The 20741-nt window shown below is 45.5% G+C and overlaps 1 protein-coding gene across 11 annotated transcripts in view; it reads left to right on the plus strand.

The window, feature by feature from the left end:
• BTRC (beta-transducin repeat containing E3 ubiquitin protein ligase) overlaps nt 1-20741 on the plus strand; it is a 165477-nt gene that overhangs the window by 130864 nt on the left and 13872 nt on the right. For all 11 annotated transcript variants that reach the window (XM_034777860.1, XM_034777863.1, XM_034777864.1 and 8 more), the window contains 7 exons: nt 4631-4817; nt 8105-8201; nt 9038-9175; nt 9801-9919; nt 14869-15118; nt 15540-15658; nt 18447-18557. In XM_034777860.1, the coding sequence (XP_034633751.1) occupies nt 4631-4817; nt 8105-8201; nt 9038-9175; nt 9801-9919; nt 14869-15118; nt 15540-15658; nt 18447-18557 (1021 nt within the window). The remainder of the gene's footprint in view (nt 1-4630; nt 4818-8104; nt 8202-9037; nt 9176-9800; nt 9920-14868; nt 15119-15539; nt 15659-18446; nt 18558-20741) is intronic.

A 20741-nucleotide genomic window follows, 5' to 3' on the forward strand; every position in this document is an offset into this window, starting at 1 on the left:
TTTTGTTGTTTTCTGAATTCACTCTAGTTAGTTAATAATTTTGACAGGAATATGCCCAGATCTCAAATTTTTAGTCCTTGCATCTGAAGAAGTGAGGTTCTTACCCACGAAAGCTTATGCTCCCAATACTTCTGTTAGTCTCAAAGGTGCCACAGGACCCTCTGTTGCTAATCACCGGTTTGCTGCCCTTGTTCTTCAAAACGCCTATTTCCATGTGGCAGTTTTTCCCAAGCCATGTCTTTCCTTACCTGGATGATTGGTTAGTGAGGGGCAAGTCCACAGATCAACTCCTCAACCATGTCCAGTTCAGACTCTTCGATTGGCTGGGTCTGATCGAAAACAAAGCAAAATCAACTTCAGTACCAGCGCAAAAAATCAAGCGCATTTAGGGTTCTATGAATTTGGGGGCATTTCTGCTGAGCTGTGATTTCAGACAGTTCATTGTCTGGGACTGTCCCTCCAGTCTCTCACTTCTATTAGGGTTCATTTGTGTCTGAAGTTGCTAAGTCATATGGCCGCATGTATTTATGTAGTTCAGCATGTGAGGTTGCATCTTTGTCTCTTTAGACCTGGCTCAAGTTGGTATATCGCCAAAATGGTTGTTTGTTGGACTGCCTAGTGCGAGTGCTGCCACCCATCCTGCGGTGGAGAGATGGAATCAGTTTTTGTAAAGATGTTCCCTTCAGCTGTCCTCTGCTGTTCATAACCATAATGACTGATGCTGCCACAAATGGGTTGGGGAGCACATCTGGGGACTTTGAAAATTCAGGGACTGCGAACAGATCAGGAAGCCTCTCTTCATATGAAGGCCATAGAGCTTTGAGCCATTTACAATGTGTAAGGGACGTTTCTGTTGCACATCAAAGGCATAGTGGTTCGTATACTCACCACCACCGCCACAGTGTATTACGTGAACAAAAAGGGTGGAGCCCACTCCAACCAGTTTTGTCACAAAGCAGTAAAAAGTTTGGGCAATTTTGCATCAGTGAGAACATCACTCACATGGCCATTCACCTACTGGGGATGTGGAATTGCTTAGCCAATCACCTCAGCAGGGGCTTCTTTCAGCATCACAAATAGTCTCTGAAGAATAGTTTTGAGGTCCATTTTGAAAACTAGGGCATTTCAGCTATCGACCTGCTTGCAACGAAAGACAACAAGAAGGGTTGTCAATTTTGTTCCTGAACGGGCCTCAGTCCAGGCTCCTTCCACCTGAGTGGGGATTGGTGTTCATGTATGCCTTCCCCCGATCCCACTCATCCCACAGGTCATTCTCAAACTGAAGTTGGATCTTGCCAGACTGATTCTCATTGCACTAGCGTGGCCAAGACAGTGTTGTTTTTCCAATCTCCTCAGTGTGTCGGTTTGACTGCTCATCTCTCTGCCTCTTTATTCCGACTTACTGACCCAGCACCATAGTCAGATTTGGCATCCAGCGCCAAGCAACCTGCATCTCACAGCATGGATTCTTCATAACTAAATTAAGAGGAGGAACGATGTTCGGAAGCTGTTTGACAAGTGTTACTTAATAATAGGAAAGCCTCTACTAAGGCTACTTATTTGACCAAGTGGCAGCAATTTTCAGTTTGGTCGCTAGCATGGGGAATTCAGCTCAGGCTGGCGTGCATTCAGGACGTTTTGTAGTACCTGTTATACCTTCAGTCTTCTGGTCTGTCGCTCAGCTCGTTGAGGGTTCTCTTATCAACGATCTCAGAGTTTCATCTGCCCGTCCAAGGGAGGTCAAGTTTCTCAAATTCCATGGTGGTGAGATTTCTAAGAGAAGTCATTCATCTCTACCCACCTGTAAAAGAGCCAGTTCCCTTGTGGGACCTTAATAGTGTCTTAGCTGCCCTTATGGGATCTCCAGTCGAGCCCCTGGCAACCTGTTCTCTGTCCCTCCTGTGCCAAAAGACAGCCTTCCTTGTAGCTGTCACATCTGCAGGGAGAGTAAGCAAGCTGCAGGCCTTAATGGCAGAGCCTCCACACACTCAGTTTGTCAGAGACTAAGTGACCCTATGGCCACATCCAAAATTTTTGTCTAAAGCGATTTCACGGTTTGCCCTTAACCTCCTGATTTAGTGACCGGTGTTCTCTCCTAACGTGCACCCCAACACGGATGAGCAGAGACCTCACAGATTGGATGTGAGACCGTGCTTGGCATTTTATCTAGAGAGGACTTAGCTTTTCGGGCTCCACCTCATCTTTTCATCTCCCTATGTGGATCCAGTGAAGGATCAGGCGGTCTCTGTATAGACGATTTCCGGGTGGATAACTTCCTGCATTACAACTGCATGTGAATTAGCTCAGATGATGCCTCTGCTGAGATTACAGGGTCATACAACGTTTTCCTCAGAGATGTTTTGATATTGGACACCTGCAGGGCCACCGCCTAATCTTCTGTACATACTTTTACAAAGCACTGCGCAGTTACCACTGTGTCTAGGTCAGATGCAACCTCAGGAAAGCAGTCCCACAGTCCTTTAAGTATATTCCAAACTCCACCTCATGTAAGTACTGCTTGTGAGTCACCTGATTGGAATACACATCTGCAACCACTCGAAGAAAAAGCAGTTAATTACCTGCACTGTAACTGTTGTTCTTCAAGATGTGAGTGCAGATTTATATTTCTTGACCCACCCTCCATTCCCTCTGCATCGGGGTCTCTGCTCTTGGTGTCAAGGAACTAAGTGGGTTGGGATGGCACTGCTTTTGAGTAGACGGGAGGTGAAGGGCCACACGGCATGACTTCAGCCTTCAGAACTGTCAATCCAGCTTCTTTCAGGGAGTTTGTAAAGCTCTATGTGTAATATCTATGTGTATAAACTGAAACTGTACAATTGGGAACCCTGGTGGGTTAATACTGCAATATAACAGCCAAACTCTAGACACGTTTGGGCCTCTTTCTCCACCACCTGGTACCGTGTGTCGTCATCTGCATGCTCCTTTTTGCACAGGCGTAAATGATACGAGGCGGTGGGCAGTGGAGGATCGGGCCCAAAGCATCATAGAATTGTTTCTCTGCATGTGGCTACGTTTTAAACTGTTGCATTAGGAATAAGGGAAGGAATCAGGAGCCATGCTGTGTTATATCATGTTCATGGACGAGGAGCCAATTTTGAGATCTTTTTTAACTTCTCAGTCTGACACACAAGCTAGAATAGATAGTGTCCTGTGAACTCTGATAAGAATCAGCTGATACGTGTCTCACTCTCCATCTGCTTAAGTATGGACATGTGACACAACCAGTCACAATTCATTTACTGCCTCCTACTTCTGTGCTGCTGACAAATGGGGCTCAGTCTTTGAGACTGTTGTAATAAGAGTAAGAAAAGAGGAATTTAATCCCACTCCGGATGTTTAGTGGGTTTCGTTAGGGAGAGGAGGGAAGTTGCGTGTAATACCGATCTGGCATGCTTGCTCTTTGTTGGGCAGAACTTTGTGCTTGGGGGAGGGCGGACTCCTCTGAACTACAGCTTCTGCGAAGCCTCTGAAATGTGATCTGTGACGAGCCATAACCCCCTCACCGTTGCTGTCTCACTTGTGAATTAGAACAGCAGCCAAGAGAAGCTTTATTAATGCAACCATGTTATTTTATAGGCATCTGATTCCTCTGAGGCCTCCGTGCAGATTAGGTTTGAGGGGGTGGTAGAGAATGTTAATGGCTAAACCCATCCACTTCAAACAACACCGAGTGAACCCCCCACTGTATTCCAACATTTTATCCTATTCTAGATCCACTGGGGTGTTAACCAGGCTATTGGTCCAGTGACCTTTTATTTTTTTGAGTCAGTTGTCTTCCATGTGACTGCAGCGGTATTGAAACACAAAGCAACCCTTCTGGTATTCACACTGGAAAATGTTTGCAAATGACACCGTGTCGGTGTACGCTTTCTTCCACCTACTGAAATAAATGATACCAGCAAACCTGCTTCACTCTCTCCTTAGACTCTCTCTCCTCCATGCATCTGCGTGTCCTTCCCCCCCTCCCATGTCTGAAGGTACCACTGCCCTTCAGGGTACACATTGGGAATATATATTTTTTTCTTCATTACGTTCAAAAGCTACTGCTTTAGCAAAAACAGCTTTTGAGCCGTTGGAACATGAGAACAGCTGTAGCAGCAAGATGAGAAATGGTCCTAATATAGAGAGATTTTGGGGGCTGCATCGCTGAGTTGGAAATGCCATCCATAGACTATCCCCCTAGTGCTAAAACCCATAGAAATAGATTGGAATGACTTCCTAGAGTCTTTATTATTTTTAATGCCTTGCTGTTTTTGATCCAAAACAAGTTGGGAAAACACTGGTTGTTCCTGAACTTAGCAGCAAATACTCTTCTGTGAATTTGGTCTAACTCTGTGTACAGGGGAATGGATGAGCAGTGATAGGGAAGAGACTTGCGTCTGATGAAGTGGGCATTCACCCACGAAAGCTTATGCTCCAATACTTCTGTTAGTCTTAAAGGTGCCACAGGACCCTCTGTTGCTTTTTATAGATTCAGATTAACACGGCTACCCCTCTGATACAGGGAAGAGACTGGATCTCCATAATAGACAAGGGGAGTTGTTTAAACTGTCTTACGATCTCCCCAATGACTAATGCTCTCTTTTTTTTTTTCTTTTTTTTTTTCCAGCTCGGGGTTTGGATCACATTGCTGAGAACATACTGTCGTACCTGGATGCCAAATCGTTATGTGCTGCCGAGCTGGTGTGTAAGGAGTGGTACCGGGTGACATCTGATGGCATGCTGTGGAAGAAACTTATTGAGAGAATGGTCAGGACAGACTCGCTGTGGAGAGGGTTGGCAGAGAGGAGAGGATGGTGAGGGAACTGCAAATTCAGCTTCTTACCCACCTAGGACAGTGGATGGTGTGTGTGTGTAATGCTACCTTTGTAGTCAGCCCCTGTTGTTTCTAGTTTGACACTTGTTTGCAGCAAAATTCAGCGATTGGAGAGGTTGGTCATTTTTGGTTCTACCACCAGTTTTTGGCATGTTTTTCTATGCTCATCTCATAGGTGCTCCAGTATGTCAGTAATGAGGGAGAGATAAAAACTTTGAATCTGTACACCCGGCCTCTCATTCAGTTTCATATTAAGAAGCTGCATATGCCTAGGGAGGACAATAAACTCATCAGCAGTTCAGAGCAGAAAAACATTTTTCGGATTAGGAGCTGGGGCGTGTGGTATGAATTAGTGTTTCCTCAGCAGACTTTCACTTTACGCGGTATCTGTGCAATCCTCAAACTGGAAGCCGAGGGTAGGTACCGTGGAGAGTAGGGGACTCTAGAAATGCAGATAGATTAGTTAATAATCAGCTGGAATAGCCTTCCGAGGGTCTCACTTGAGTTTGAAGCTGCTCTGTTAACACTTCATTAGAACTTTCCCTCTCTAGGGTAAGCCCTTTAATACATAATTTTCTTTTCCAAGGGTGTCCCCAGGATGTTAGCTGCAAAAAAGCTGGGTATGAATATTTCATAAACAAGATAAAAGTGACAGCTTAGGCATTTTAGTTGCTATTAAAAAGGGAAAAAGATACAAAGTTGCAAGCAAAAATTCTGTTGTTTTGAAGTTAATTTTGTTACACAGTTTGTCGCTGATTATAAAGACAAGTAAATCATGATTATGAACTGGCCTTTAAATACTATGCAAATCCGCTTCCAGGAGCATAGTGATTATCAGAAGTGTTCAGTACCCCTTTCTGTGACCGTATTCGCTGCAGACACAGGCGGAAATGTTAGAGCAACACCATGATTATCTCCAGTCCTATAGTTCATTCTATATTTAGAATTTTACATTGATGCCCATTGCTGATCATATGAGTATTTGAAGGTCAGCAGTACACCCCTCCTCCCCCATCATCATGCTGCACCCCCAGGATTGCACTGTCCCCTGTTTCAGTTGGTTGCAGGATGGAATTCCCCAAGCATGTAGTCCCAGGGAGAAAACCCTCTGATAGGGAGGAGGAGGTTAACCCTAAGAACAGTTGGGTGGGGAAAAGAGGCAGGCAATATCTAATTTAACTTGGGGATCTGCCATAAAGCACTTCATAGCTTGGAATCAGTGCTTTGGGTGGCACAGGGAAGTGAATAGATGGACAGTTCAGAATGATAACAACTGTTCTCGTTCGCTTATAGCTCTTCACTTAGCTCAGTGCATGGACCACTTGATTTCATCACTTGCTTCCTGGTACCTTACAACAGGAGAGCCCAAACTCTGCAACCCAAAGGACCACACTGACAACTTGCCAGGAATGAGTGGGGTCACATGGATTGGCACAAGCATTTATAGAAAATTTACTATTAAAAAAAAAAAAAACTGAGCACTGTTTGTGTCTGTCTAGATAGTGACCAAAATACACTCTGTTTTCTGGTCATCAAAACCTGCAGCTGATTGAGTTCCTTTTACCCTACAGTAAAATAGAGAGAGAGAGAGAGAGAGAACATGGTTACATGTCCCTCAGGCTCTGTTTTTGGGGCACCCCGGCAGTGTCCCATTGTCCTCAGTTGAGGCAGGGACATGAAATAGTTGCTTTTATAAGAGAAACTCTTGCAAGAGAGCTCACCTGGGATGCAGTGAAAATTCCAAGCACTTCTTTAGCTAAACCACAATTGATTCTATTTGAAGGCCAACCCAGATGTAACCTAAATATTCCAGGGTCTGGCTCAAGCATTCTCCCCATCTCCAAGCCATGTACTCCCCAGGAAGTCTTCAAAACATTGCCCTTGTGATTAATCTTCATGCTCCTAAAAGCACTCCACGTGTGCAAATACTGCACCAACTGCTCTGTGCAATGATTAGGACCTGTACTCACAGTTGCCCGCATGCATGCATGTGCCTATCTGGTCATGTGCACACATCCTGGAGAGTGAGACTGGAAACACAAACCTTCATTCCAGTGCAGTTAATGGCTGATACTACTTATAGTCAAAAAATCTGCAGACTCCTAAGTATGGAGCTGAAAACTGCTCTGCCCCAAAACATGTGTTTAAACTAATGTCTTAGGGAATTTAAATATATGCCGTTCCCCTTGTGTGTCTTTCAAATGCTTGTTTAGCACTATATTGTGTGTTGTCCTTGTAAACGAAAAGCTTCAGATCATTTTTGTAGCTTTTCTGATGCAGGTTTCATGCTACGTATAGCTGAGGCCCAAGCAGTCAAGGTGTACTGTAGTTTCAAGGTGTACTGTGAGGAAGGGACAGGCGAGAAAGGCACATGGAGATCTGGAACAATTAATCATGCTGTAATGGAGTAGTGGCGGGGAGGAGCAGAGAGCTGGCCCAGTGTAAACGCCATGCCTCTGATGCCAGGATTACACTCCGAGGCATTTGTGCCTATCTCCACTTTGCAAGGCATGTTGCCAGACAAAACAGCAGTTAGTACGCCCATGGTGGGGTTTACTAGCTTCCACACCGTGTTTGGTGACTTCTTAACTTCAGGATGAGGAATTAAAGTTCTTTACACAGCAGGAAGTGATTGCCGTTTACTGAATTTTTTTTGAAGCAAAAATCTAGCTTGGGATATGAGTATTCCAAATCTGTGTTGAAATGAGGAAGGAGCCACTAATGAAATGTTGCTTACCAGAATCTAGCAGCAGCCGTAAAATGTCCATGTGCCAAAGCAGATGTCACTCCTGCTAACACAGCTTTCCAGCCTTGGGCACGTAACATATTTTTGGGGGGCCTGCCTTCCTTAGTTTTCTCCCATTGCTGGCCTTCCTTGCAGCCCCCTCCCCGCCCCCCCGCCATTGGCAGTTGTGAAGGTTTGTGCCCCTTCTTTTAAAAGTGACACACATAATAGATACACAAGCCAAAGGACTTATGAACCACTATAACTCACAGACTGGGCAATAGTGGCTCATGCCTGTATGTATAACACATTTGCAGTTCCCCAGGTGTCTGCGAATACCCGTTTTGAATTTGTCACGTATCCAAATACAACCCAGTCACGGTGCAGGTCAAACAGTGCTTACTGAGTCCACCATGCCTGAATGCTAATCAGTCCCCTGCCCCTACAGTCAGCAACGCATCCAGGAAAGTGCCTTAGAAACCTTTGCCCAACACTGCTGAAACATGGACTGTGTTGAATGGGAAATGTTTCTTGTGTTCCAGGGGACAGTATCTATTTAAAAATAAGCCACCTGATGGGAATGCCCCACCCAACTCCTTCTATAGAGCACTTTATCCAAAAATTATACAGGACATAGAGGTAAGAAACAAACATTTCATTTTGTGTGGTTTTTAACTTTCTGATTTGTTAAAATGTCAGCAAAACCCCTCACACTGGTTTTAATAAACGTTGCACATGGCATATACATGTTTTGGAGTTCCCACATGAAGATCATAAGGCTTAGCGACTCCCTTCCCTGAATGTAAATTGCGTGAGCTGTCAGACGTAGTTAAAGTAGCGGATTCTGGTGAATCTGCACAGCATACACGGTGTATAGCAGCAGCCGGACAGCGTTCAGGCGTTTCATGGCTCTTTCAATGAAGAAATAGTGAGGCCTCGTGAGAGGTTGTGGTGAGGGGCCAGAGCTGAGCCAGGGAGACCCAGGCATTACCGGAGATGACAGTCCATGAAATTCAAAGAGAAGGGCATCGAACCTATGGCACTGCTGCCCCATAAATGGTTCTGTGCAAGGTATCACCTCTTGTCTATGCTTGAACTCTTCATTGCAGGAGAGGTGCTCAGCTGCTCTGATCACGGGGGCCATATAATCACCGGCTAGATCTAGGTGGATACCACCTTTCGCTCTTCTTTAGTCACTGAGCATCCTCCTGTTGAAGGCTTCACAGAGTCACAGAAGTTAGAGATGGGGAAAAAACCTTTTAGGTCAGCTTGTGCATCCCCAACATGGCCCGTGCAACAACATTCACCACGCTATATTCTCCAGCACTTTGTCATATAAATGACTCTAGCAATAGTACCCCCACCGCCACTTCCCTTGGGAGACTGCTGTATCATCTAATGGGCTTCCTTGTTGGGAAATGTAACAGGACTTTCTCTAATTTGCTTCTCTTTCTTCTCTGCTCCCCATCCCCAAGACAATAGAATCAAACTGGCGGTGTGGAAGGCACAGTTTACAGAGAATCCACTGCCGGAGTGAAACTAGCAAAGGGGTTTATTGTTTACAGTATGACGATCAGAAGATAGTAAGTGGCCTGCGAGACAACACTATCAAGGTGAGAACTCCCCGAGGTGGCCAAGCTAGGGTGTGTAAAGCAGGCTTCATGAACAATCTTGTGTCCGAATTTCAGTGTGGGAGGAAGCAGTTGGTAAGAGACTTTTTAGAAGGTGCCCTAGCCCAGCGTTTCGAAACAACTGGTCTGTGGACCAGTGCCAGTCCCTGAGATCTCCCCGACACAGTTTAGGAAGGCCACAAGCTGTCCCCTGGTGTCAAAAAGGTTAAACACTGGACTAGCCCAGGCGAGTTTTGCTTTGGTACACACAAGCTAGCCTTCCCCCAGCAAAGTGTATAAATCTGTCTCACCCGGCAAGAAATGCTCTGCTTCCTTATAGAATGGACTTTGCTAGCAGTATTATTGGTCCTCCCGTCATTACAGGCTACCCTGTTCCCTGATGAGAAGTGTAGAGCCTGTATTCATATTAAAACCAGAGATATTAAGAATGGTTTATATTGCACCAAAGCGCCTGTGGAATAACAAAGTGCATTCTGTGCTACTATGGAAGCTCGATCCGCAAACAGTATGTAATAAAAACCGAAACAGCCAACCCAGCAACATGCACCATTTATACAGTGATGAACATCTTACTTACCAGACTGTTTGTGACTGTTTGCCACCCTAGATCTGGGATAAGAATACATTGGAATGCAAGCGAATTCTGACTGGACACACGGGTTCCGTCTTGTGCCTACAGTATGACGAGCGGGTGATCATTACTGGATCTTCTGATTCAACCGTCAGGTACGTACTTCTGAAACTGAACTTTGTGCCCTCAGACGGTACTGAAAAGATTTTTTTTTAATTGTTCTCTGTTCAGCTTTTTTCACTGGGTAGTTCCAGTAAACTCCTTTCCAACGAGAAGCCCTACTGGTTTAAAAATCAATTTTCCGCCCAAGTTTTGCTGCCTATCACAGGGAAATGGAAAATAAGCAAAGGCTGGCGATTTCCAAGCTGGGTTAAGGAGACTTTTGTGAATTTTTACTAAGAATTTGCACATTTCCCTGGGATAGAGATTTTTAAAGACCTTGGTTAGGTTTTCAAAGCCATGTAGGGGTTTTAGCCATGCCTCTTCCATTAGAATTAACACAAGCTACCTGGCTAGATCCCCTGTGTGTCTTTAATAAATTTCAACTACCTGTTTTTTTACCACTCTATGACCTTGTTCTCTTCACTCATTTCCAAACCCATGCTGCAAGGCTGGACAGTTCACATTAGAATCTACTCTCCGGATGGGACGGTCACTAGGCATGGTTCAGGAGACTAGAGTGGGCAAAATTGTAATGATTTCACTTCACGAAATGAAAATATCTGGAAATACATGTTCAGCTGGTGAACTAGCAGGAAGGGGGGGAGGGGCGTTTCTCCCTTGGCTGGGGAAGAGGGATAGAGCTTGGCCAGAAGAATAGGTCTCCCTGTGCTGGTGTGGGTAGGAGGTCCCCTCTTTCTGTCTAAGTATGAACTATGCAGCTCCAAGCAGCACTGTTGGGAGCAGGCCCAAAGCTACGGCGATTGCCTTTCCTGCACCATTTGCACTCATGCACCTGTTCCTGTGGCTGCAGGCTCCTCTCTGTGGTTGCCTAAACTCATTTTGAAGCCACCAGTCATAAGCAGGTGACCCTAAAATTCAACCCCTGCATATTGCACACAGGTTTGTGGTGCTAGGAGTTCTGTTGGTTCCTGCCATTTGTACAAATTCACATCTCTTTTACCTGGACATTTAATCAGCACTTAGATTGGCTGGGGCAGCATTATGTTGAACTCTGAGTAAAAAGAAAAGGCTGGTCTATGTGAAAGACTCTGTCGTTTCCCAGTCCATGGTGGGCAGATCAAGCTGCAGACTGGGTACTTGCCTAGAATACTTCATTTCAATAAACAAACTAGGGAAATGCAACCTAGATGGAGCTACTATCAGGTGGGTGCATAACTGGTTGGAAAACCGTTCCCAGAGTGTAGTTATCAGTGGTTCACAGTCATGCTGGAAGGGCGTAACAAGCGGGGTTGCAAGTGCTTTGGAGGATAGGATTAAAATTCAAAATGATCTGGACAAATTGGAGAAATGATCTGAAGTAAATAGGATGAAATTCAATCAGGACAAATGCAAAGTACTCCACTTAGGAAGGAACAATCCGTTGCACACATACAAAAAGGGAAATGACTGCCTAGGAAGGAGTACTGCGGAAAGGGATCTGGGGATCACAGTGGATCACAAGCTAAATATGAGTCAACAGTGTAACACTGTTGCAAAAAAAGCAAACATCATTCTGGGCTGTATTAGCAGGAATATTGTAAGCAAGACATAAGAAGTAATTCTTCCACTCTACTCCACGCTGATTAGGCCTCAACTGGAGTATTGTGTCCAGTTCTGGGCACCACATTTTAGAAAAGATGTGGACAAATTGGAGGAAGTCCAGAGAAGAGCAACAAAAATGATGAAAGGTCTAGAAAATATGACCTGTGAGGGAAGATTGAAAAAATTGGGTTTGTTTAGTCTGGAGAAGAGATGACCAAGAGGGGGCAGAACAGTTTTCAAGTATATTAAAGGTTGTAACAAGGAGGAGGGAGAAAAATTGTTCTTCTTAACCTCTGAGGATAGGGCAAGAAGCAATGGGCTTAAATTGGTTACTCAGAACTACTTACCAATCTCTCTATCTGTGCAGGGCTTTGGGACAGTGATTCTTGACCACTAGAACATGTGCTAGTAGGTGAACTTCAGGCTGCGTCCTTTAGATTCACTTGAGTGCTTGTGCATAGCTGCTATCCCCTACCATTTGGCTGTGTGCTTTATAACCTGTAATCAAGTGTGGGCTGTTTATGGATGGAAATAAAGGTGCATATATGCACACACACGCATGGTGCAGTACACCTGGCTCCCCAGGAGTGCAAGAGAAAGGCCTCCCCTGAAGAATATATCTACTGCCTAGCTCTTCCTGTCATTTTTTGTATGTCTGCTGGATGTAGTGATATTCTTATGTTGTTCTGCAATGTGAGGGTGTGATTGTCCCGGGAGGGTTTTGTAATGCTAATGCCTGGTTCTAACAGAGATGCTCAGATAACTCCGTGATGAGCACTGTAGACGTGCCTGTAAATAAATGCAGTGGGAAGGCATGTGGTTTCCATACCTTTGTGCAGAGATGGGAATGTTGTAAATTAAGCTTTCGGATTGAAAAGAACGGGCACAGAATGTGTAAACGTAAGACTCCAGCTGCGATGTGTGTTTTCACCAAATCGCATTTCCATTGAGGAGCAGTGACTCAAAGGAAGGTTGGAATGGGCTCATCCCCTCTTCCTTTCTTCCTGTTAAATTTTCCAAGCCAGCAATAACTCTTATCCTGGACTCATGCAGAGCAAATTTTGCCTTTGGTAAACACCAAGGTATTCCAACACAGCAGCTAGTGTACTTCACAGCATGACCACAGCAGTACAGGCAGTGCTTCAGACTACCCACCTGAATCCATATCCTGGGAGTTGGGGGAGTTTGTACTCCGGTGGCTAGCCCAAGCTGCTGCCTAGACCATTGTGGCCTCACTCCTATTTTCAGCGTGCGAGCTCGAGCAGAGCTAGCGTGTCTGCCTGCCTGCACTAGGAAGCACCCTCCCAGAGCTGTGTGGACATATCCCAGATGGCAGGTGTAACGCTGCCTGCAGTCACTCAAGAGCATGGGTACCCACCTCCGGGCACCCTGTCAGGAAGCAGCGCACAAGCACCAAATTGGCTGTGCGTTCTCTACTTAGATTTAACCAACTGAATATCAGAGCTGAACTCGTCAGGCACTAGAACAGCCAAACGTGGAGTCACAGACAGTCCTCTTGGGTGCGCTGATCCAACTCCCCACCCAGCTGCGCCTGCCTTTGCTTTACCCCAAGGATCACAGCAATATTCGGATTACTCCGTCCCAAAGGACCAGTCACTTACCGCAGGTCCGTCTCACCTTAGATCTCACTGACTACGCTGGCAGCCAATCCTACAATAAACTACCGACAGATTTATTAAGTAGGAAAAGGAAACGAGTTGTTTACAAGGTTAAAGCAGGTAAACGTAGATGCATAACTGTGTTACAATCTTAAGTGTCAAAAAGTAATAGAAGCTTCTATAATCAGCAAGCTCTGTATGACCTTTAGGGTAACCCAGCACTTCACACTAGTTCATGTCTCTCTCCTGTCTGGTGATTCATGGCGTCACAGAGCCTCACAATACAACCACTCAAATATTGCCTTACAATAAGGGATACAGATGCTATATGTGAGATTAATGCTGGCAGCCACTCACAAGCATTCAGTAAAGTCTAAATACATTCTTACAATTCTAATTCCTATTTGAAAAATACGGACACACAGGTGAGCCAGACTGATGCCAGGTATATGTTTCTCAGTGTTCAGTGGAGACATTGGGACCTTCGCATGAGCTGGCACGTGCTCTGCCAGCGTCACAGGATTTTCAAATAAGCTTGCGCTGTGACAAGAGGGAGGCTTCCAGAGCCTACTAGAAGAGCTGTAGCTTTAAGGGGGGTTAATGGGAGGTGGCATGCACTCTACAAAACCCCCTGGTTTTTAGGACTGAGAGGCTGCAGCCCAAGTTTCATGATGGGTTAGCGCACACAAAGCAGACTGGGCATTGTTACTGTAGCGTATGAAGCGACCATTTGTATTTCATAAACATGAGTGACATTTCTTCTCTCCTGCACATCCCTGCCGTGTTTAATTGCAAGCTTCGTTAAGGGAGGAGGGATTCAATTTCCGCAGCCTTTTGCTATTCGATAATACAGCCATTATGCGGCTGGAGTTTAGTGTAGCTGGGGTTCAGGGTATGATAGTGCTGCAGGAAACTGCTTGAAGGAATTTTGCCTTGAGATAAAGACCTTCGCGAACAATGCACCAAAAGGAACTGTGTTGTTTTTTAAACTTTAATGTCCCTGACTCACGTCATAGAAGCTCTTTAAATTGAGCATGTACCTGATTCTTTTAACCACAAGTTATCCTTTGTGTGTAATAGACTAGACCTATTAATGGTCAATTGACATAAAAACTCTATATTAATTTGTGCCTTGTCAACAAATTCCTGAAACGTCGTCGTGTTCCTTTGTGTCTGTTCAGGATAAATAATTTGCTGCTGTTAGAACCCGATCTAACCCAATAGTGTAATTTTTTTAATGATTCTTTTAGATTTGCTTACAAAGAAAAAGCATACTCTGGTCTTCTGCTACTATAGAAAGCTGTGCCCCTTGTTGGCAGTCCCAGCAGAAAGGGCGAAGATTGAATGGGCCATTGGGGGTGAACTTGCCTCTAGCACTGGGTCTCTCCAGATCTGGGTAGACAGGCATAACTTTGGGGGTGGAGAGAGCTGCAGGCAGAGCTAACAGGGGACTTCAGTCTCCAGGGCTGTCAATCTGGTACCTTTCATCAGCACTACACAGTCACTTAATTACAAAACGCTTTGCTGTGTTGTTTTTATGGGGCTAATTGCATTGCAGGTTTTTTTGGCTGCTGGACTCCTTTAATATTTTTGTAATCAGCTGGTTTATGTGCTATATCTTGTCATGAACTAACTATTCAGCAGATTCTAGGTTTAGTATGTGGTGTTGGCTTGTAATCGAACCAAAGACTTGATTTTTCTTTTCCTGCAGAAAAATGAAATGTCGTTTTTTTTTCACCCTCTTTCCCTTCCCTTGGTTTGAAATATTGTGTGAATTTCAGGGTGTGGGACGTAAATACCGGCGAGATGCTAAACACGCTGATTCACCACTGCGAAGCAGTACTGCACCTGCGCTTTAACAATGGCATGATGGTGACTTGTTCCAAAGACCGTTCCATTGCCGTCTGGGACATGGCTTCCCCGACAGACATTACCCTGCGAAGGGTCCTGGTAGGACACAGAGCTGCTGTCAACGTAGTGGACTTTGATGACAAGTACATTGTGTCCGCATCAGGTGATAGGACTATAAAGGTGAGAAATTTCAAAGGCTGTTTATTTACAGCACTTGTCAGTGTTGACCAAAAAGAATGACCAGATTCCTGAGAACATAAGAGTTGGTGATGTTCAAACTCAGAAAAAAGCCAATTCATACATAAACTGTAAATTAGTTTCAAAAGTGCTATGGTTTAATCTGGGGACAAGTCCTAATATAATACGATAAAAGCTCTGTGTATGAGGAGTCAGTCTGTTCACTGTAGAAGGCTATAGCCATATATCACTGGTAAGGTAGTTTTCCCTACGTCAGCAATCATGGCTTGAATTTGACTTGTGACCTCGAGGTTGTGATGACATTTTGAATATTCTGGACACACCCGTTTCTCTTGCAGGTCCCTCCCCTCCGTTAGTTACCTCTTAATAAGTGGGCCCTGTGTGTTTTCTCTCCCCATCTCAGGTCTGGAACACTAGTACCTGCGAGTTCGTGCGCACCTTAAATGGCCACAAACGAGGCATCGCGTGTCTGCAGTACAGAGATCGGCTAGTAGTGAGTGGCTCTTCAGATAACACTATCAGGTGAGAGGCAAGCTCTCATCGGGGAGCTCTGCACGCGGTGTTCTCGGTTCACGCAAGGCCGTTGTCTCCAGTTCGCTTGGGACATGCCGAAGTTAAATAACCAAAATGATCTGCACCCATTTCTCCTGCAACTGGGCTGCCTTTGCTATCGAATGCTGTGAACTACTGAAGAGGGGTATCGAAAGCCATTTTTCTTGCTTTGCCTTGTAGCCTCCCTATCTCAAGAGTGCCATACTAATCAGCCAGTCAGACTGGTTAGACAGTTTTGGTGTGTGAAAGAGCTGGCAAGCACCACTTTGCATGATGTCCTTTTGTGATATTTTATTTGGCCTATGTGTCTAGTTAAAGGGTCAGACATGCAATAAGAAGCATTTAATCCTCTGCAGAAATCTCCTGGGCTCACACCAAACTCCCCTTGTGGTGCTTGGCATCTGGTATAGTTTGGAACAACGGAATGAGAGCATGAAGTTCAGTTTTCTCCCTCTTGCACTTTCCTGGCTGCCCTAATGGCAGGCTGAGATTTAATCCCTTTCATGCTGGGAGTCGGAATTTCTTGGTAAATCATGCAGCTGCGGCTAGAGGGATGTACCATTATCTCTTTAACTAGTGTTGTTCAGTACACTTGAGTCAACGTGAAACTGACCGTGGTAAGTGGTTGGATCATACAAATGGGTGGTCGGGCTGCCTCCCTTTTACTCTTCACCTGCTGGTTTAGAGGGGGACTTTGCCCTGCAGCTGAAACTTGGGAACGGACTATCTGAGCAGCAGCAATCTACTTTCCTTTTTTACCAGTCCTCTGTTGTCAGTGGTGAATACAGAGGCTTTTGTTTGTTGGGTGCTTTTCCCCACAACCAGCCATCTTTTCCTACTCTGAATCCCACAGGAAGCTGACACTCCTGTCTGTGACACCACAAGGTGATTGAACCAATTGTGCTGGGCCAAATTTTGCATGCTGTCTGCTTGATGGCATGACATAGTAGAAGGACCAGCCAGGTTGAGGGATCACTGACTCCTCCTTCCTTTTACCCAGTGAAATGGGGGGGGGGGTGATTACATTGTGCTGTTTTTCTAAAACGCCCCTAAGTGCGGCAAAGATTGTGCTCTTAGAATTTGAATAAATCAATTTTTGTACAGTACTTTGAAACTCAGAGCCAAAAGAAATGGGAGTAGGAAATAATTAAATATCACAGCATTTAGAAAATCAACTAAAATACCACTTGTAATAACCAACAAAAATGTCAGTACAGTAATCAACCTAAAGAGGAATACGGTTACTCTTATTTTTACACGGAATACAATTCCTAGTTGATAGATAAATTGTGCTAGAATTTCATGAAAGTTGGCAGTGAATCTTAGCTGAACCCAAGTCCAGTGGCCCTCAAGGGATGGTGAAAGGTTTACCTGCTCACCAGCCTTCCACAAGCATTGCTTGAGGGCGGGTATCGGTGGGAAGGTGATAAGAGGGCAGCTTACTGAGTAATCTATGTGGATGACTTAATGTATGTTTGATTTTAATTTACTTGAGATACCAGATGTTGACCTTCAATTGGGTAAAACATGATGTGAAATTTGAAGTTTGTAACTTCTGAAATTTGATGTCCTAGAGGTTGAAAACCTTTAGAATCCCTAAGAATTGTTTTTCAAAAGGGAGTGTGTTAAATGATTTTCCAGTTCTGTAAATATAGAGCATATAAAAGAGCTAGGAAATTAAAGTTTGTCTTCCTGAGAGAGAGACTCTATCTGAAAACGATTTGGGTGGGATTTCCGGTCAGCTCTTCAGCTGGTGCAAGTCAAATAGCGCCATTGACATCACCAGAGCTGCCCTGGTTTTTCAGCTGAGGATCTAGCCCATCATGTTTCAAGGCATTTAAACCCAGTAACTCAATACAGGAAGTCACTGAGGCCAGGGTATTTCATTGTTCCAACTAAACTATCAGAGAAAAGAGAAGAAAGATCAAGTGGTGACTTGATCATGGTGTAGAGGTCCCTTCACAGGGAGAAACTAGTGGATATTAAAGGACTCTTTATTTAGTACTGAAAGGCATAACCAGAACCAATGGCGGGAAGTTCAAGCCTGACAAATTCCAATTAAAAATAAGGCACCAGTGTTTAACCGTGAGGGTGATTAAGCATTGGGACAAGCTTCCAAAGGAAGCTGTGGATTCTCCATCTCTTGATGGCTTGGATGCCTTTCTGGAATCTGCTTTAGTCAAAGACAAGTTATTAGCCTCAATAGAGGGGTAACTGGGTGAAATTCTCTGGCCTGTGTTATACAGGAGTTCAGGCTAGATGATCTACTGGCCTCTCTGGCCTTAAAACAGGAATCTTTCCGCCAGCACCCCTATGCACTAAGGCTACACCTCTGCCTCTGTGTAAAACATCCCAGCAAGCTGAGCCCTTCTCAAACTGCAGCTGTTTCCTCGGTGGAGAGAGGCGCTTTGTGGCAGTGATGCTGTGCATTCTCCACCAGAGCTGCAAGGTGATGGAACAGATTAGGAGCCAGTGCCAACTATTCAGAGTCGCTGGTTTGCCATGTGTCAAATCACTTGACCCACTAGAACCTGAACGTAACATAACGTAACAGGGTTTTCTTTGGAAAATATGCTCCCACTGAGCTGCAGGAAAAAAGTGGGGGTTCTGGGGTGATGAATTCAAGATCTTCCACATTAGCACCATCAGAATCTTTATTTCCAAAGAACGCGTTGGCCAATTATAGTCTGAGACCAAACATTTCATTGCAATAATAGATTTTCAGACCTTCTCTCCTCTTCTTCCTAATCTCTTCCAGGTTATGGGATATAGAGTGCGGGGCATGTTTACGAGTACTGGAAGGCCATGAGGAGTTGGTGAGATGCATACGCTTCGATAACAAGAGGATAGTCAGCGGGGCATATGATGGGTGAGATTGTTAATGAGGTTCAGACACCGAGCATCCCTCTTCTCACCCTCCCACCCCCCTAAAAAAAATTAAACCCGTTGTTAGTTGTGCTGTTCTCACACTTATGGCCAATATAGGAGAAGTGCGTTACATTCCCTTTTCTGGAACGGGTCTTCTGTGGTGTGTTTTCCAGCAGTTTCACATGGCAGATCTCCTCATGCTTGAATCACTGACAACCAGATCAGCTAGTTCTCTGCCCAGGAATGTAGTAGATCAGAGCACTGAGTCCATAAGGTCTGTGTCTCGTGTTTAGCAGTGGCCAGACCTGAAGCTGCTTTTTCTACAGCTCCCACAATTCCTGCTGTTTGTTTTTTGTTTGTTTTTTTAATATGAACTGGAAGGGTCCTTGAAAGGTCATCGAGTCCAGTCCCTGCCTTCACAGCAGGACCAAGTACCGTCCCTGACAGATTTTTGCCCCAGATCCCTAAATGGCCCCCTCAAGGATTGAGCTCACAATCCTGGGTTTAGCAGGCCAATGCTCAAACCACTGAGCTATCCCTGTGCGTGCATGTCTAGCTTGCTCCCTTCCCCTTCTGCCCTACATGTGGAGGTAAGTGGTTACCCTAGTGCTGGTCTGCCAACAGCAGCGTACACGATACAGGACCGCTTCATAAAGAGTGTTTCCTCTGGATCTGCAAGTCTTCCCATGGGCTGCCCCTCTGCATTTTGTGTGGCGCCTGAGTCATTAGCAGTAATGCCCTACCTGAGCTAGACTCTAACCAAAGGGTGGCAGGCATCTCCACTTATCCCCCAACAGCCCCTTTCTCCACCCTGTCAGAGCCTGGAGGAAATGGAGCAAGACCTTCCAGGGCGGAGCCAGCCTTCCAAAACAGAGACTTCCCCAGCAATAGTCAGACGTACCAGTAATAGAGCAGGGAGAGACCCAACCAAGCCCCTTTGTTCCCCCACAACTCCTGGCAAGAACTTCACAGCTCCTGGACACCAGCGGTGACAGCAAACTACTTTTACTATTCGAGCTCTGGACAGTATTTTTGCTCTGCCGGTTGGTTATTTGCACCAACTCCTCTGCTCGTCTCTCTCTCTGAGCTTCCATGTTTCTCTCCGGCCACCCCTCCACCTCAGGATTCCTTGTGACCTCCTCTTTTGCTCTACTTATTGCCTTCTTTCTACGCCAGTTGGCCCCATAATGAACTAAATAACAGATAGATCAATAGAACTAAGACGTGTCCATCGTCCCTGGTCACTTCGCTTGTGTGGTAGATCCCTTCCCCCCGCCCCTTGTCTGGGTTTTGTCTCTTTAGGCTGTAAGCTCTTTGGGACAGAAACTGACTGTACCTGTGTGTGTTCAGCCTAGTGAGATCCTGGTGGGACAGGAGGCTCTGGGAACTACCTCGATATAAATAATGGAGTCGGTCCCCTGTCACTGGCAACCCACCTGGTGGGGTACAATTTCAAACTGCCGGACAGGCCTCAACTCCCACTGACTTGTAACAGGCGTCGCGTAACTGGAAGCACCTGCTGTGTGTGAGCTCAGCTGAACCAGGTCACTCAGAGCCAAGGGAAGGTGTTGGGGTGTGCGTGGGGAAGGGGGGATATATTTGGGGGAACATCTCAAGACCTGCCCCTGTAGTGTAGTGTAGCCAGGTGGTTCTCACTGCTGCACAGCTGCTGCCGTTCACCACATAACTGAGTAGTATAGAGAAGTGAATGAGCAGACGCACAGCCAGTCAGAGAAGGCAACAAAGTACAACAGGCAGACTGAAAAGTGCCCAGTGAGTGTCTTGGTCTGGAAACTCCTGTCGATAATCTAGGGCAATGTGCTTAACCAAGCATTGCTGCTTGCGCTGTGAAAGGGACTCCAAAGAGCAGGGTCCTTTTCCAGCACTCTCCACTGCAGCTAGCCAGATTTCTGTGGCGGGGGAAGGGGCTTTCTTCACTCGGAGGTTGTATTTGCTCTGGTGGGCTGGCTTCCTGGTACATTGCTGGTGTCCAGGCTCCCTTGGGGAAGAGCTGACTTTCCCTTTCCAGGCTTGAATAACTCTGAGCTACACTGGGGTCTTGTGCAGCTAATTTGGATAGCACGTCCCCTATGCCACAAAGTCAGCTTCCTTCTCCTGGGCAGGGGTCCCTCTACTAGTGTATAGAATCCCTAAGCCTTCAGACTGGTTTAAACTGGGGTGCGTG

This window comes from Trachemys scripta, chromosome 7 (assembly GCF_013100865.1).
Source record: "Trachemys scripta elegans isolate TJP31775 chromosome 7, CAS_Tse_1.0, whole genome shotgun sequence".
NCBI classification, from domain to species: Eukaryota; Metazoa; Chordata; order Testudines; family Emydidae; genus Trachemys; species Trachemys scripta.